This window comes from Odontesthes bonariensis, chromosome 6 (assembly GCF_027942865.1).
Source record: "Odontesthes bonariensis isolate fOdoBon6 chromosome 6, fOdoBon6.hap1, whole genome shotgun sequence".
NCBI classification, from domain to species: Eukaryota; Metazoa; Chordata; class Actinopteri; order Atheriniformes; family Atherinopsidae; genus Odontesthes; species Odontesthes bonariensis.
In genome coordinates, this window is record NC_134511.1 from 14,921,872 (window position 1) to 14,940,793 (window position 18,922).

The 18,922-nt window shown below is 42.7% G+C and overlaps 1 protein-coding gene across 6 annotated transcripts in view; it reads left to right on the forward strand.

Moving 5' to 3' along the window:
* The window catches only part of slc20a2 (solute carrier family 20 member 2), a 63,786-nt gene that overhangs the window by 15,848 nt on the left and 29,016 nt on the right, over positions 1 to 18,922 (forward strand). For 5 of the 6 annotated variants that reach the window (XM_075467526.1, XM_075467522.1, XM_075467521.1 and 2 more), the window contains 8 exons: positions 9,891 to 10,460; positions 11,714 to 11,854; positions 12,311 to 12,396; positions 13,072 to 13,168; positions 13,308 to 13,427; positions 14,449 to 14,682; positions 14,795 to 15,431; positions 15,573 to 15,758. In XM_075467526.1, coding sequence (XP_075323641.1) covers positions 10,172 to 10,460; positions 11,714 to 11,854; positions 12,311 to 12,396; positions 13,072 to 13,168; positions 13,308 to 13,427; positions 14,449 to 14,682; positions 14,795 to 15,431; positions 15,573 to 15,758 — 1,790 coding nt within the window. In that variant the 5' untranslated portion in view covers positions 9,891 to 10,171. Of the gene's footprint in view, positions 1 to 2,428; positions 2,642 to 9,890; positions 10,461 to 11,713; positions 11,855 to 12,310; positions 12,397 to 13,071; positions 13,169 to 13,307; positions 13,428 to 14,448; positions 14,683 to 14,794; positions 15,432 to 15,572; positions 15,759 to 18,922 lie in introns of those variants that run through there. The other variant, XM_075467524.1, reaches the window with a different exon arrangement.

Here is an 18,922-nt window from a genome sequence, read left to right on the forward strand (position 1 = left end):
AAGCGCGCGATATGCAGTAACACTGTCGAATATTGCAATGACAACGTGACTTGTGATATAAGAACAAGGTTTATTAAGGAGGGCTGCGTTCCACCTGCTATAGAACATTGGTAAAAGTGGAATGCAGACCTCATTAATGTAAACGACAGCTCCGACCAATCAATGGAAGGAAGAAAACGAGCTGGAACTTTATTCTCATCAAAACAAACTAAACTAACTGCAGCTGGCTGTGACTTTGGAAAAAAAAAGGACCATCTGCAAATTGCGACACCGAAAAGAGTGGTCGTACATGTTGTGTACTGAGGTATGCTGGAAACCCCATTGTTTACCCTGGGCTGATAGCTGTGGCTTGCTGGTCAGTTAATTTCTTTTAATGATGGATTTAAGTGGTAAATTGATAGCATAATCCCTTTAAGGGATTCATTAATCAGTGGAATTCCACAGTAACGGCATTATAGAGTGATTAAATGCTGATGGGTTACTCTGAGTGATTGATTACATATCTTTGTGCTTATAGAGTGCCGACGAGACATAATCTAGTTAGTAACATGATTTATTTGTCGTTGTGGAATAAGAATAGAAAAAAAAGTCCACATTTGACTGCATTCCATTTGTTGCGTGTTAAATCTATAACTGTTACAGACACCGTACAGATTTATTTTTTCTCTGCGTAAAGTGTCAACTGAACAGGTGAATTTGCTTTTTTTGCAGGTTGATGTCCCACTGCTGCCCTGAGACTTAAGTGATATGAGAAAACATGAAAATGCACTGAGATGAAATGGCTAAAGGTTTTGTCTGAAAGTATAGATTTGTGTGTGCTCGGAGGTGCTTGCGTTTTGACAGCCCGACTTCGTGCTGCAATGCAGGGGGGAGAAAATGCAACGAGAAGATTCATGGAAATGTGTGTGTGTGTGTGTGAGGAACTTTTGAAGATGGTTGTCGAGCGGCATGCTCCTTTATGTTGTCATTCTTAGGAGGCCCCCCTCCCTCCCATCAAAACAGACCGATGTGAGCATTGTGTCAGTGTGTGCGTGTGTTTTGTGTGTTTGGGCTCTGAGAGACGACGCTCCCCGCTGTGAAACACAGAGTCGGAGGCAGCAGGTGCAGCTGACGCAGATAGGCTTTTTCCAGGCAGGGACAGTTGGGGGACAGAAAGGGAGATGACGAGTGAGAGCTGATAGAGGAGAAAGCCACAGGAACTCATACAAGCACAAGATCAGGCCTGTGGATGAAATAATTTGTCACCACTTCTCTAGTTCATGCACGGGATGTGAGAATGAAAGTAACGGGACCCAAGCTGCATCAGTGGCTCTAGATTCTCCTCCCATCAGTGGTGTGTGTGTGTGTGTGTGAGTAACATGTTTTTTTTTTTTAATGACGTGGTTGAATTGGTAAAAAGAAATCGACGCACAGATTTTGTGTGAGGCAGGTAGCTCGTTGGGCTTGTCGAAAGCTCAGGTTTTATTAAGGGCGAAAACTTGCCAGATGACTATCTTCTTAGCTCATTTTACCTTGTCTTAAGAAGAAAGATGTGGCCACTCTTTCTGATACAATTAGCTAAAGCAGTCTGTGTTGAAATAATCTAGCCATTTCTGTAGAATTCTCAGTAATGAAGTCTGGTCGTGCTTGTATCTTGTCGCCCACAACAGCTCCAGTCTGTACTCCTTATTGGGTCAACTCGTGCCCCTGTCTGTGTCTGCTGGAGCCGAGCGACATAAAGGCAGACTGTTCAGCGCGTCTCTGAAAAGGACAATTGTGGCAAATGCAGAAAGGCAGAGAAAGCGATGGGTGGAATGTAGCCAAGTAACGACGTTGAGATGATGCGAGTTCTTGTGTGATCCGCCTCTTTGTTAGCAAAAAAAAATAAAAAATGGTCCCACTGAAGTCCATTTCTTCACAGATAATCCTTCACAGCGGCAGTTATCATTTTAGATGGTCATAATACTCAGAGCCCAGTCCCTAAGCTTCAATCACTGCTGCACTCTGCATTCATTTGAATCTCTTTACTGCCTATGTTGTGTTATGACTAAAGTATTAAAGGGGGAGGGGGGGGTTGGTGCTCTGAATGCCCTTGATCGAACTGCAGACTTTTCGGTCTGTAACAACACACACTGGTTCATCTCCTTTTCTCTTCATTCCCTCCCTTACCAGTTATCCACCTCCATTCATTGGCTGCCTCTCCTTCATCTTTCCATCTTGTCTGCACACAGACAACCGGTCGGCAGTACACCACAGCTTCAGCCGACATTTATTTGTCATTGGCTGTCGTGTGCTGTGAATGCAGATCCTTTTAGAAGCAGTCTAGACTCGTTCGGCTGCACTGCTCTCCTTCTCTATCTTGCTTGTTAGCTTGTGCTCTCCTTCTCTGTTCTGCAACACCACCACAACCTGCTGATTTCTCACTAAACCTCATTTGCTCCTTCCCCTCTCCTCCTGTCATCAGATTTTCTCTTTCCCTCTTCCTTCATAATTATATTTCCCCATCATTCACAGGCTCACCCCATCTTATTCCAAGCGTTGTGTTTTTTTTTCCAAGGCTCCCATTTCCCTCTCTCCGCGTCTCACCGACACTGTTATCTTGTCTGACGTTCATTCATTTCCATCATTTCTGCACCTTCTACTGATGTGTCGAGACGTGAAGGTGAGTGGGAGTACATTTACAGGCTTTGAGGCTGTGTGGCTTTGGACTTTCCTGCTCATTTGCTTTCATTCTCATCCTTAAACATGACTCTTTCTTTTTACTTGGGACGCCATCTGTTATATGTGAGCACCCCGTGTCCTTGGAGGCACAGACCGCAGTTTATTTATTTTTTTTAATGCTTCAGGTGCAACAATTAGCCAGCACTGGTAGGATGCTGTTGCGAGCCATCATGTGACACTGTGTGTATGTCCTATTTCTGCTCCTTTCAGCACGATAGGTTAGCTGCTGACTGAGAGCACGGGGGTTGTCAGTGCGTGGAAAGTGTAGCTGCATGTTAGTGCGGACTGTAGCTCGTGACACTGTTTTGCAGCAGCTGTGGTGCAGTGGCATCCCAGGCAGATTAATGAGCACTGTGCAGCAGCGACAGCAAATGGTTAGAAAAGTAATCACAGTGAGTAGTTAGCACACAGGTTTCTCATTCAGTTGATGGCACACAGCACATGCCCCCGAGAGGCTGACGCTGTAAACAGGCTAAATGCTCAGGCTGAAATGGTGCAGGGTGGCAAACTCAGGAGCACATCATCAGAAGCTGCTCCAGTTAGGATCTTCATGAGAAAATGTCAAGTCTGTGAAAATGATTAGTCAAAATGCCAGTGTATATCGAGGTGCCTACAGAGTGTTATCACCCCTTTGTTAACTTTTCAACTGCTCGATCTGCGACTTTTCATATAAGGCAGCTTTACTCGGGGGGGGGGGGGGGGGGAGCCCACATTACTATGCCAGCCTGCCTCCAGAACGTAACACTGCACCTGACAGTACGAAGGATCGCTTTGCTTAATGATTACTGGACTTTGAAATGAGCAACATAAAGGAAGTAAATGACTGTTGCAGATTTAAATTACACACAGTAAATGAAAGATGGATGTAGTCAACGGGAAGTTTTCTCGACTACTATTTTGAAGTTTGGTATTTGGCCAGCACCAGCTCGGGGCCAGAAGTGGTTATATTATATCAAATACAAGGATTGCAGAGATGCAAGTTCCTGTCCAGAACACAGAAGAAGCAGCAACTACCAACAAAGACTGACCACAAGGGATGGCTTGATTTATTTATTTATTTTTTTTTAAAACATTATTTGTGAAGAACAGTAAAGTTTAAGTATATATTAATACAGCTGACAACTGACGTGGAAATGTGCTTTTTTATTTCCATGCGATTCATAGTTTAAATTTGTCGTATCACTTAAATGTTCCAGCACAGACATGAAGACCAAATTTAGTCTTTGTTTGACAATGTTGCTTCTCGTGCTCTCATTAAGTGAACTGTTTGCCACCTGACACCCACAGGAAAAAAATGGGTCTGTCAGAAATAAGCCTGGGAGCATGGAGCTTTAAAGCACATGTCACTCAACCCTTATTATAAGCAGAGCTTTCCTTTTTTGAGCACTCTGAAACCAAAAAAAAAAAAAAAGAAAACCTGCTGCTGTCAGGCTCCAGGCTGCTCGTCAGGAGCAAGGTGGGGGGTTTGTCTTGTGCTCAAAGACGTTTCGACATGTTGGCTTGGGGGTTCAAAGATGAAACCAAAAATAGTTGGTTGGAAACTGACTCAAACCATTGACGAATGGTCAAATCTCAAATATCTGATTTTGAAATTACGGGTAAAAAGATGCGGAGTATCTAAATATTGGAAATTGTTGGATTAATCACCATTTGGGGCCAGTACACAGGGCTTTTTTTGCATTTGTCCATCGATGACACAATTGCCATAAATGGAGGCAACGGTGTTTTTCTATGCGAGAAGTCTGATTGGATGATTGGACTGATTTTCACAAAAAGCAAAATGATGTCGGTTGTGAAGCCTAGATAATGGGATCGTTTGCGTGCATGCCTCTTCCACAAGGTCAATTTTCCTGCCGTCTTTAAGTGCATCAAAGGAAAGTCGAGAGCAGTCTCCCTGATGGTTTCAGGTTGAGCACACTGGACGGAGGCGGTTCAACACCTTGTTCGTAAAAGAAAAGCGGGATGTTTCTTACTGCAGTGCGGACAAATTAATCTTTTACAGAGTGAAATAATTCAGTCTTCTTTTGATCCTTAAGCTTCCAGACGGAGCTTTTGTCATGTTTGCACACACAGAGCAGTGCTCCTGCTGTTGCTCCTGTAGCCTCTTCTGGACTGTGAGGGCAGCTAGCATGCAATACGCGTGGATCCAAACTAATATCTGCAGATTAGTTTGACTCCCTGTGCTGCTTCCTGTTGTCGCCAGCTATTGCGTGCCCATCACCCCCCGGCACTTCTCTTCATTTTCATTTTTTGATTGGACAGGCGTGTCATTTCTGCACTGTGGCCAAATAACCGCTGCTGCCAGTTTTCAATTTAAATTCAGAATAGCCTCATTTTACTCGGGTTCATTTTCGTGCCGTAGACCAGAAACATAATCACTTTGTGCAAAGAGATGGCACCGCTCACAGTGGATGTTTATGCCAGCCCTGCTTTCTTTTCCCTTTCTAATACATTTTTACCTGGCTGTATTTTGGTGAAATGACCATTTCTCTCTCGACAAAAGAATTGATCCAGTAAGCATTGTGTGAGGACTTCCGATTAACCAATCGGCATCGCCGTTGATGATCGGTTTTCCTGTTTCGCTAAGCTGTGTACTGCCACTGGGATTTTTTTAAATACACAGTGCTCACTTCATTTTCTGCACTCCCGAGGCATTCGGTACTGAACAACAGCTGGAGGAACATGCTGAACCATTTTTTTTTTTAAGCCTTGCTCCACTCCTAAAACCCCAGTGAAAACAGGTTTGTTTGAATGTCTGCAGATCTGCACTGACTTGAAAGGATGTTAAATTCTGCTGGTTGTATCAGCCTTTTGTGATTCACTTGCAAAATTGGGTCCCCTTCCCATTTGAATGTGGCTAAAGTGGAGGTAATGTCGGGCAGAAACGGGAAGCGAGTATAACCAGTAGTTCGGATATGCAGAAGGCAGTCCGCCTGGTTTTTTATTTTATTTTGTAGGCTCGGCTCCGCTTTTACCTTCGTGGTTTCGTAACCAAATAATTTTCACAGGCTGGGGACGAGACAGAAATCTGAGATTTAGTTTTTTAACAACAGAAAAGCTAAAGAACATCTTTCTTTTATGCATTAAATTCTCTGATTTGAGATTTGTTTAGCTGTAGATGCTGAATAAACATTTTGGCCCAGAAATGATGAACTTATTTAAGCCTGTGATTTGTTAGTTTTCGCAGCTTCCACGTGCCGATTTGGGCTCATGAACTGGAAACGTCTGGCTGAATTGGACAAAGGGCATTCTGGTGAATATCTGCCCCAACTGTTAAGATTTCATCAAAGAGCCAGCAGATCTCAGTGTCGGCCTTGTTAATTTACGGTACTGATGGTTTGACTCCTGTTCTCACCTCAAGCGGTCGTTGAACCCCATAAATCCGTAGATTATCTGTGTGAGTGCTGACACTAACATCACTTATGGCTGTCACCGGTAATGCTGACTGTATGCTATCTATATGTTCTTATAACCCTCGGACTATTCCAGCGTTCTTTTGTGGCTGACTGAGGACATTTTTTAAATTCTTCTTACAAAGTCTCCTTGTTAATCAGTAGTCTGCAGTGAAATATAAAAAAAGAATTACGTTCGCAACTGGGATGGGTGGAATACTAGCCGGCGTGCGTGTGTTTCAGAAGGACGAGGCCGTCAGAATGTGTCGAGTGCAGCTGTCGGGTTGAGTTTCCCTGTTTAGAACACAAAAAAAACGACTGGTGCTCGTGGTCACGCCCACTCTCCAACAAATCACTCGCCCCACGTCTCCTCCTGTGTCTTTCACGCTTGCTCACAGCTGAAGGATGCTCTGAAGGTTCCTCTGTTTGACCGTTTCACAGGGTCGACCTCTGTGGAGTGTGTGTGGGGCTGTGTTTGGAGTGTCGTGTTTGACTGTGGAGAGCGGTTTGGTCCCCTTGTGGCGGCGTAGTCTCCAACTTGAACGTTTATACAGCCTCCTGTCGGTCGGCTGTAAAGCATATTTATTTCTGGAGAACTTCACCAAAGCGCTGCAGAAGTTGATGATTAATTAAAAAAATGTAATATCAACGTAGGAGTAAAAAATAAAACTTTGAATGTGTTTTTTTTTTTTTTGCTACAGTCTTTATGAACCAAAGTTTTTCAAGGTTTCTACTCGTATTGAATACCTTTGACATTTCATCCTTTTTTTTTTTTAAATGAATGGCATCTTTTACGTAACAGCAAGGACATTTAAATCCTTTTTATCCTAACATTGAATGTGATTCACTTCAGTGTCTCGTGTCGATCACGATTTCACCTTTTTTCTGTATGTTGTTACGGTTCAACAAAGGATAAAGGGATGGCTGTGACTGAACTCAACTGTTCCAGATGGAGCTCTTGGTCGGGAGGAGGGAGTCATAACTGGCTGGGGGCTGTTTACAAAGGAGCGGCCTGCCCCCACGAGATGAGGAGCACACAGTCGCTTCATGCAGAGAGAATGTACTAGTTTGGCCTTCGTGCTGTTTACATTTAATGCTCCCCATTAACAACTGGGTTAACCATAGAAGGAAATGTGCTGTCATTAACTCCCATGAAATGACTTTGATTATGTTGCATAGACAAAAGAAAAGGGGAGATGGAATCCAAACAAAGTTGTTTGTGGTGTGGGTTTTTAAAAGACCAACAGATGCTTCGTTGTTGGTGGGCTGAAGCTTTTCGACCTTGTTTTTTTTTTTTTTTTTTTTTTGTTTGGTGGTGAAAACAGGCCTTATGAAACTCTCCGGTGACATAGGAAGCCGTCTACCTGTTGCTTCCAGCTGATCTGATGGGAACAGGTTATATCAGGCAAACATAAGTAGCGCATAGCTGGAGCCCCGTATGGGACAAGGAAAAAAGAAATCATTGTCATGACTAGTTGATATGTCTTTGTTTTGTTTGGGGTTTTTTTGTCCGTGTAGTCCGGGGACATAATATATGAGGAGTAAGCTTAAACTAGGAAAGGTTTTGTTGTTCAGCATTTACCCTTCAGTTTAGCCCACTCTAATTTGAGAACCTTTTGGATAAATGTGTTTTCAAAGGTTAGCATTTACATTTGTGTAATTAGATGCAGCTTTTTATTTGCCACTTTGGGGATGGGTTATAAGAAGTGGACTGAATGGGCTTTATTGTCGCAGTTTAGTAATTTACACCCGAAGAGTAAAATCCTGAATGCAGCTGTGATTCTATTTTAAGTTGTTTTTAAAGAATTTCAGTGAGTTTTCCTCTCTACCGCATCATCGGTTTTATCTGACCCACAAAAGGGCTTTTTATGGGGGGGGGGTGCTGTTTACTACTTTTCCACTGGTATCACGGCTGCTCCTAAGGAGCACCAGCAGAAACATTCTTTATTGCAACATGTTCACTTTTTTGCATCACTCATGAATGAATTAAGTTGTTATAAACGGACACTTTTCAGACGTTTCATTTAAAAGGAAAACTGTTTCAGAGTGAGGCTTTGTCAGGAGGAAGAAAAAATCCTAAAGTTCAAACTGTTAGTAGGGAATATGTCCGCAGATATTCAGTTGAACTCGGTTTATTCACGGAAATATTGTAAATGCCAGCTCCCACTATACAATGCAGTGGAATGTACAGATATTGACTTCCTGGTGTATGCATTACGCAGCCGTTGCACTTAGTGTTTAATGTTTAAGGTGCTTTTGCCACACAGATCTGAACAAGAAATGCACTACTTTTCTGTCTTTACCTGATAAACTTCATGTTCACCTGCTGATTCTGCATCATATCCTCACCAAAACTGGCGACTGTAATACAAAAAGATATATAAAAATAAAATACAGTATTTTTTTCATTTGATTTAATTTCATATTGGAAGAGCAGGGTCTAAATGATCTTTTGTTTTTTAAAATGAACCGATAGTTCAAAGGGCCGACAGAAGGCTGCTCACTGACTGAACGCAGATGACAACATGTGCAGCGTTATGACGCCAACAAGCTCGTCTCAACTCTCCTGTTTTTCACTCTAACTCAAAACACGTGCTCTCACACACACACGCACGCACGCACGCACACACACTAATTCTTGCGTCCTCCTCGTGCTTCTTTCGACACACGGCACCCACCTCTGAACCTGTTCCCAAGCCACACCGCTGCGCTGTGCTCACTGCGTCACAAAATGCCAACAAAGTGCCTAAAAAGTTGCCGTCTGGAGTTTTGTGAATTGTCCGCACCTCGAGCAGCAGTAAAACTCCACTGCTGATGCTCTTACTGCATTGCAGTCTGAACTAAATATCCATGCGCCAAAGTTTTTCTTTCTTGTGCTGCACCAAAGCCTTCCATGCTGTTTTGAACTTGTGCTCAAATTCTTGTTACAAAACTGTTGTGTAACTTCTGACTGTCAGTCGGTGAGCGCTGCTGCAGCCATGCTGAGGCCGAAAGAGCAAAGATTAGCGGGGTGGCTGCGACGTAATGTACCAGGCAAACAGCCACAAGTCCGTCTGTGAGATGGTCCCTGTGTTAACATTTCTGGTTTAATTAGATCAGCTTGATCAAATTGCTTTCAGGCACAATGTTAAAGCATTTAATATCCTTTGTAATTCTCTCCATTATCTCTGTTGGCATCTCTGTGCCAGATGAAAGTAATAGATGTTGAGATAGTCTGCTCGTCTAAAATTGAAACTCCGTAAATGAGAAATTCCTTGTCTAAGGCTTTTCCTGATTTAGAAAGAAGGCTTGGCAAAACCTGTGGTTTAAAAAAGGAAAAGCAGGGTTGTTGTTTTGTTTTTTTCTGCATGTCGGCTGCCCTCGGACTGTCTGCAAGACTTTTCTAATGTGGGAAGCATTGCTTACATCTCCTTCAGCACGCTGTGGGCTTTTCATTGTTTCAGTGCTGACGGCAAGCTTCCTGAATGGTCCGATTTGATTTATTTGAGGTGAAGACTGTGATTTCCTATTGGGGCTATCAGAGATATCCTCAGCTTTCACCACTGGAGTCCTCTGGCTGTATCATCAAAGTCAATTCTGCATCATCATCCTGACTTTTTTTTTTTTTCTTTCTTTCTTTCTCTTAACTTTTATCTCCTGCTCTCACAAGCCATCCTCCTCTTTTCGTGGTCCTTCGCCCCTCCTTAGTTTTTAGGTTTTCTGAGGAAGTCACACGGAGGTGTTGTCAGATAGTAGCTGGGTAATCATGGCTTATGACACTAATCTGTTTCTCTGTCTCCTCTCTTTTGTCTCTGGCAGGTGAAAGACCGTGCAGACAGGCTGCCTCACACTAAGCTATGGAATGCTCTCTGCTCCCACCATCACTAGTCTCCAATCTTTGGACTGAGCTTCAAACGCTTAGTTAGCGGCTGTGATTCTCCCCTCGAACTCTTTCCAACCAGGGGACGAAGAAAAGGAGTGGACTTAGCAAGTCCTCCACCTAAATCGCACGGAGCACTTCTCTTTTTAATTTTTTAGAATATTTAAGCTAGATTTGATTTACTTTTTTTTTTTGTTTGTTCCGATAAAATCATATCAAGATGGATTTGGATGCGTATCTGTGGATGGTGATTCTTGGCTTCATCATTGCCTTCGTCCTGGCCTTTTCGGTGGGAGCCAATGACGTGGCTAATTCATTTGGCACAGCAGTGGGGTCCGGTGTGGTCACTCTGAAGCAGGCCTGTTTCCTGGCGTCCATTTTTGAGACGCTGGGCTCCATGCTGCTCGGGGCCAAAGTGGGAGAGACCATCCGGAAGGGTATAATAGACGTCAGCCTCTACAATGAAACGGTACCTGTGCTCATGGCTGGGGAGGTTAGCGCCATGGTTGGTAAGTTGGACAAATTTTTATTCTTGTTGTTGAATTGGTTCTCTTTTACGTAAGTGGCACTGCCACTTAACAAATGTGTCCTGATTGCAGCCAAGAAAATATCAAGAGATTTTTTTTTTACATGACAGAAGCAGCAGCTGAACTGCTGATGACCCTTTTCCATCAAATCAAATTAAATCAAATCAAATTTACTTGTATAGCACATTTCATGTACAAAACAATTCAAAGTGCTTCAGGGTAACATGCTATTGGGGAATTTTTTTTTCCTTTTTATTTAGCCTAAATTGCTCAGCACCACTTGGTCTTTAGATTCTTAACCATCAGGCAATAACACAAGGAGGGTTACAGACAGCCGTAGTTGCTATGAAATGGCTACAATTTGAACGCCATGGAGCTCTGCTCTCAGCATCATCCAGTCAGTCTGGGATTGCTTGAAAAGATGGTAAGTTTTCTTTTTACTCTAATAGATTAATACAAATGATTGCTTACATAATAGTGTCTAAATGTTTTGCACAGTGTTTCATATGCTATTAGTATTATAGATGTGTTGTAGTTGGCCAAAAGAAGGGCAGAATTACCTCCATAGGTTGCTAAAGCCCAGGTTTATTTATTTATTTTTTTCAACCCATTCAGACCAGATACTGAGAGGCTAAAAGAAAAAGGTTTTAGTGGGCAGAAAACCCTTATGTTTTCTGAGGCTGTCTCTGGCCAACGGTATAACACAATTACAACAAAGCAGTTGGTCGTCATATTTGAAAATCTGAAAACAAAGCTTTTATTTTTTCTTTCTTTGTGTGTCTCCTTATAAATGATGTAACTCGAGCAGTTTCTGTTTTAAATAACATCTGTTGTATTTCACGTCTCTTTTTCAATGTTGTGAAAGATGCTGTAAAAGTTATCTTTGCAAAGTTTTGCAATGAGTGCCAAAATCTATTTTCAGGTGACATTTAAAAGCATGTGATAGCATTGGCTGATGCTATAGTGTTTATCTCTATCAGAAAGCGCGTAGAAAACATGTCCGCTGTGAAAGTCAAACATGTTTTAGTCTGACTTTCAACAGCTCCACACAACCTCAACAGCGCAGAACAAAAAAACAATAGAGCTTGTCCCCCCCCAAAAGAGGGGGGGACAAGCTTCTCGCTGTGGTGCTCTCTGGTTTACACGGTTGTTGTTTTCTTTTAATAAAGAAGTACATTTTAAATGTAGTTTGAAATGAGAATTGTCTGAGCTTTCCGTGTATGTTTTGGTCACAGGGTCAGCAGTCTGGCAGCTAATCGCCTCCTTCCTCAGGCTGCCCATCTCTGGAACTCACTGCATTGTTGGAGCCACCATCGGTTTCTCCATGGTGGCCATCGGTACAAGGGGCGTACAGTGGATGCAACTTGTTAAAATTGGTAATAACTGTAGGAGAACATATCATCTAATATGCTGGTACTAATATATATTAAAAACGCCTTTAATTGAGTTCATTCCTGAACAGCTCCTCTGAGGTAGTTGGACATTAGCTAAATAAGAACCTGAAAGGTAATAATCAGATTTGGTTGTTAGATAGGATGAATCCCTTGGCTCCTTTTCCATTTGCACAGCAAGTAATTTATTTCAGAAGAGCCGGATGAAACCAATTTCTGCCTCATTAAAGCTTCTTTTAGCCAGCACAAAGCAAGTAAGGCTTGCTTTGCATTCCAGCAGAATCTTGTTTCATCTCAGCTATCTGAAGAAGAAACTAAAAGCTCAGACCTCATCCGTGTCACTTTAGAGAGTGCAGAACTGAAGAGCTCTGGTTCATAAAAACAGGAGTCATTTATGTTGGGTTTTATTTTCTTAATAGTATCTTTAATTTCCTCTTCCAGTGTCTTCTTGGTTCATCTCCCCTTTGCTCTCTGGACTCATGTCTGGACTCCTCTTCATGCTCATCAGGCATTTCATTCTCAACAAGGTGGGAAAACATCACTTAAATAGTCCATCACCATCACACAAAATACAGCTGAATGTTAAATTTGTTGTTTTATTGATTAACTTCCAGTTAGCATTTCAATCTTGAATATGTTTGACTGCTTTACCATGAAATGTAGTAGTTGAAGTATGGTGTGAATGTATGATTTGGCACAGCACCAAAGAGGGTTGTGCTGTACTCTCCGTGTGCAGAGGGAACTTTCGATCTGCGTTTAAGTACTAAAAGTTAAACATACGCTTATATGTCCACATAACTTGTCCAAAGAACTTCAGCGCAGATAAAATCCATTTGATTTGGCAACACACACAGATCTGTTGTTATGTAACGGACAATCTCTGGCAGACGAGGAGGAGAACACTGTCGTAGATCATGGTGAGGTCGCCACTGCAGAATTATGTATGAACAAGTCTGTCATGTGGACTTGTTCATACATAATTGCACGGGGGAATTGAAGCTCATTTTATTTATTTTTGGTTTTGGTTTATATTGACATGCTACACCATTATATTTCAATATGCATAATCGGTGAACAGAATACTTATTGTACACAAACTAAACTAGATGATTAATTGCAATTATTTTCACACACACGTGTTTGCTTCTAAAGGATCTTGTTAGACACTCTGGTTAAAATCCATCTGTGGGTTTTCTGCGCAGGATGATTCTGTCCCAAATGGCCTGCGAGCGCTGCCCGTCTTCTACGCCTGCACCATCGGCATCAACACATTCTCCATCATGTACACTGGAGCCCCGTGTAAGTCCTGGGTGACGGTTGTTCCCGGCAGAATTTTCATCGGGGTTTATTCAGCTGATGAGATGATGAAATTGTCTCATTTGAAACTGCTTCCCAGCTGAGATCTTTACCCGTGTGCGTGCGTGTTTATGAACCCTAGTGCTCGGGATAGAGATGTTACCGGTGTGGGCCATCTTTCTCATCACTTTGGCCGGGTCGCTCGTCTGTGCAGCTCTGGTCTGGATATTCGTCTGTCCTTGGATGAGGAGAAAAATAGCAAGTAAGTACACGTGTCTGTGTCCTGTCTTTCTCACGGTGTCTGAAAGCTGAGCACTCTGACGGACTTGGGCTTTACAACATACCCACAGCCCCTGCCTGCACACTCTGTGCCCTGACAAACATCCTGTTGGTCTCTTCCAGAGCCACCGAAGCCACCAGAAAACCCCTGCCAACTCTCTTGTGCTCCAGTTACTTTTAAATATTTTTTTCCCTCTAAGGACTGATGAAAAGGGTTAAGATCACTGCCCTGCAGTGTAAAAAGCTTTCAATTCCGAGTTAGAATCCCCTAATGGGAAAACCAGCCCACAGCAAAGCAGGTGGACTCTATAAAACTCACCACACAGAAAATGAAGACACTGGAAAGATTTGTTTGAAAAATTAGTTCGATTCGATAAGAACTTTTACTCACTCAAACTGACTAACCAAAATAACTCTTTGTACTCCAGGGTTGATCTAAAACACTCTGGGACTCGTTAACCAAGTGAAGCATTGTTGTCCAAGTACTGGCTTAAAATAGATTGTCTTTTTTCTTTCGACGTTACCCAGGCGTTAAGGTCGACTTGACCTGTTGCTTAACATGTCATAACTTCGGAATGCCTTTCAGGATTATCTGCGACATTATCGCCCTAATCTGGATATTATCCCATCCTTCAAAATGAAACGTGATGGCTGAGACTGTTTGTGTTCCTGAGGAGTGACGGGGCATCCAGGGTATCAGCTGTAGGATTAGTTTGGATCAGCTGATGGTTGTATGTGTTTCAGGAATGCTTCTGTGTAGTTTCTCTCTGTGCTTTGACAAGTCTGTTTACTATTCTTATTGACTTCCCTTGTGACTTGAATTCATCAGCTTGCTCAACCTGGAAATCATCCAGTTAACTTTTCTTAGTACCAATGTTTGAAACGCTTTGTTTCACCCACTCATGTTCATACAGCAGTGGCACTGTTATCGTTGGTTTAAACAGTGCATTTCTAGGAGACATTTTGTCTTTGACGAGACTCATTAACGGCTGGATTTCCTTCAGGTCGTTTAAAGAAAGAGCAGGCTCTGTCCAGGATCTCTGATGAGAGCCTGGATAAGATCCCTGAAGAGGAGGAAGAGAGCCCCGTCTTTAAAGAGCTGCCAGGGGCAAAGGGCACCGATGAGGCTGTGCTGCCGCTCACCGGGGGCAGCAGTGACCGGGGCACCCGCGACTTCAGTGGGGAGCTCACGAACATGGCCAACGGAGGCACGGTCCTGCCAAACGGCAGGGTGTACGGTAAAAGTGGAAAAAAAACAAAAACATGCCACTGCTGTTACATTTGCCAGTCTATAACTAAATAAATCGTTTCTGTGGCAGCTGAAGCTCATTTGAATCTTTTCCTTCATAGGTCGGACCCACTCGATGACCAATGGCTCCCTCAAGTCTCCCGTCTCTAATGGCAGTTTTAGCTTCGATGGGCACATGCGCAGCGACGGCCAGGTGTACCACACCGTGCACAAAGACTCTGGTCTGTATAAAGACCTGCTTCACAAAATCCACCTGGGTCGCATGGATGATAACGAGCGCACGGTCTCCAACGCCGGCCCACCTGACAATAATTACCGCCTGCTGCGCCGCAACAACAGCTACACCTGCTACACAGCAGCAATATGCGGCATGCCCGTCCAGCCGCTCATACGTTCAGAATCCCGCGACGACAACGAAAAGCTCGTGGGTGAGGGAGGCGGCAGGAGCAACAGCGTGTCTTACTCCAAAAAGCGGATCCGCTATGACAGCTACTCGTCATACTGTAACGCTGTTGCCGAGGCTGAGATCGAAGCAGAGGAAGGCGGGGTGGAGATGAAGCTGGCCACTGAGCTGGAGGGGGTGGAGGAAGAAGGAGCTCCAGCTCCCTTGCCTCTGGACGACTTGGCAGAGGAGGATCATGAGGAAAAGGACAAGTCGGAAGTGTTTCTGCTCTTCCACTTCCTGCAGATCCTCACCGCCTGCTTCGGCTCCTTCGCCCACGGAGGCAATGACGTGAGGTGAGAGATGTCCACCTGCAGGAACCACATATCATAATACAGGACCCCCCCCCCCCACTACTTCATCATAAATCCACTTTAAACTGTAGCATAGATACTAGAATAGTTAAGAGTTTAGTATCCGTTTTCCCATCTTTGCAGTAATGCCATTGGACCCCTGGTGGCGCTGTGGATGATTTACGACCAGGGAGGCGTGATGCAGGATGCTGCCACTCCCATATGGCTGCTGTTTTACGGTGGTATAGGCATCTGTGCCGGCCTGTGGGTGTGGGGCCGTCGCGTCATCCAGACCATGGGGAAGGACTTGACTCCCATCACCCCCTCAAGGTAAGAAAGCCACCACACAGGAGCGTCAGTGCGATAATGTGCGAGTTGCTGTTTCTGCTAGCATTTGTGGGAGAGGTGAACTTTCCAACATGATTGGAATTCCAAAGAGCCCTAACATGCCGACACAAACAGGTCCATCCAATGCTATGGCCTCCTCGGTGAGTACTCACATGCACACAGCTGTGCCAGAATGCCCGCACACAGAGTCTTTCAGGTTGGTCTGTGCAATTGAACAAACTTCCGATTTTATTCAGTAATCCACAACAGGCAGAGAGGAAAATGCCGACACCAGGACTTTAGTTTGGTGTATTGCGCCCCGGTTGCCTCATGAGTTACATGTTTACAGTTATAGAAAACTCTTTGGAATGATGATGGCTGCTTTGTACTGAAAATCCTCTGATTACACAGTTTTTAAAACTCAGTTTACTGCGAAACCTGCACCGTGATGTATTTGTATCATCTGTGTTAGTTTCATCTTCGAAAGTATATGAATTAAGTTAAATTACATGTGTTCGTGTCACCAGAAGAGAACTGAATGAAACTGCATTAGATTCAGATCCATTTTATTTGAATTCATTAAGTACAATAGGGGTTGTACGTGGGTACAGTATGTAAATAAGTGCAGGGTTAAAATGACTGCAATGAAATGAATCCATCCCTCCTTAATTCATGTGAAAAGTTTGATAACAGATGAATCACAATCTTTTCTTTTGACAATCCAAACTCTTTTGGAACACCTTTAGAAATAAGCTGCAGTAATTGCCTTCGTAGTGGCTCTTTGCAGAAGCAGGGAAATAGAAGTGCTGTGCTCTTTGCATTTTTCCCTCACATTTTTTACCTATTGCATAATGATTATGAATAGATAAATAGCTTGTCGGACCGCAACAAAAGCCCTGGAGCTCATTTTGTCCAATAACCTCGGCAGCAGACATTACACATCCTTTAACCACTCGCTGCTCCTCCTTCGTCCGTGCCTTCCGATTATCCCCATTCTCTCCGTCTCTTGCTGGCTATTCGTCTTCCCACGCAGTAGCTCGCAAATTTGTCTGTGCGAATCTCAAGGATGTGTGTGTTAAGAAAGCCAAGCTCTATGCACAGCGTGTTGAATTTACTGTTTGAGTGCTAGTATGCATGCGTGCATGCATATTAAGGGCTAATTGTTCCGGTGAGCTCTTTTGGAGGGTGTGTGTGCGTGTGTGTGTGTGTGTGTGTGTGTGTGTGTGTGTGTGTGTGTGTGTGTGTGTGTGTTTGCACAGCTATCTTTGTGAGAACCACCTAGGGTTATTAACCTTTTGAGTGAGGACCATTTTGGAAAGTGAGGACATTTAGGCCGGTCCTCACTAGATTTTCACTGTAATGGCTTCTAGAGGCTGTATATATGCTTCTCTCAAAGTTTCAGAGAGGTCCTCAAAAAAATGCAAAACTGAGAAAAAAATGACAAACCCACGTGTGTGTACTCAGTCTGAATACAACACTCTCTATCGCCCCCCAAGGGTGGTTTTTAATTATTTAATTATTATTAAAGAAATTACCATTTCCAGGTGTTTTTAAGTCAAATAAACTATATTATATTTAATTTTATTTTATTTTTGTATTTTTGTGATATTTAAAAATTAATTATTTGTTTTCTTGGGTCATAATTTGTCATTACATTAAATTCACAGTGAAAAAGGTTCATAGACCCTGCCTGAAATCTACTTTAATTGTGCTATTTTATATTTTACTTGACCTCTGCTTCATAAAGCTGACTTGTGTGTAATGTACATGTGATATTACAGCTTGTCAGAACAGACAGACTAATTTTACTACCCTGCTAACACTCTATAGAGGTGATTGCTGTGGGAAGATATCAATATTTAAGACTCATATTAACACAAATATTCTGCTTACTTCTGCTTTAAATAAATACAAGAGAAATACGTAGTCTAAAATCGGCAGCATACAGGTTATGTTGACCATGGTTAATTTTTCAGGTGCTGATAGATGTAAGTGGGAGAACTGAAACTACTTCACTTAAGACTCAAGGATGAACTGAGTAGATTTTCTCAGGTCAGAGGTAACTCATGAATGTGATATCAGAAATAGTTTTAGGCATTTTTTTAGAATCTGAAAGAAATGACTGCTAAGTCACAAGGATGAATTGAACAGATTTTGGTGGACACAGCTCAAAGGTCAAGGTCTGTGAAACACCATAGAAAATATTTTTATCTATTCTCAAGAAATGTCTGAAAAAGAATAGTGAAGTGATGACATTTCATATCCAAAAGGCAGTGGCAAACCACGCCTCTGGACCCTGGGCCTTCAATAGGACCCAATGTGGCAAAAATCTAACATAGCAATAGAAATAATATCCAGAGCTCTGTCACACAGATGTTAAGCATATTAAAGGTTTCTTTGCCCTATCTGGTTTCACAACAAACAGAGGAGATTCTAGAAAACCAGTCACTCAAAGCTGGCTATCAGACTCATTTTACAACATTAATGAAATATAATCTTGGGCAAAAATTTGACTTTTAGTAATAAAATCTCAATCATTTGTTCTGCGTCACTTTATCAGTGTCACTGCATCGGCATTTGCTGGGGACGGAGACGCATTCGGAAGTGAGTTTTCAGAAGTGCTAGGTTCAATGCCAATGTTTTTTTTTAAGTGGTGGGTACAAAATTAATCTTAACGAAAACTGGTAGGTACTCGTCCCCACCGAAATTGACGCCCTTGAGTCACTGCAAAGATAATGTTGATACATTATAATATGATTTGATAGGGGTTTAGAGCTTTGTCTACATTATTGTAAAGGACACTCATCCAAAATATGTTTAATTTTATGTTTAATATATTTAATGTTTGCTGTGCGCCATGCCATCTTCATTTAATCTTCACAAGTAACAGATATACAGATTATCCATAGTGTGCGGTGGTGTTTCAGTCAGGGCCAACAGTAACGACCCCCCACTTCTTTAAAAAATGTAGGCCTATTGTATGCTGATAAAACAAATGCAGCAGCCACACAAATATGTCCCACAATACATACACATTTCAAATCCAAAGTAAGGCCACTATTATGCTACAATACTTAATTGACACATGACAGCTGATCAACAACCACAAGGCATCAGGATATCACAGTGTGCAGCATCACCATAAGTGATGCTGCACACTGTGATAA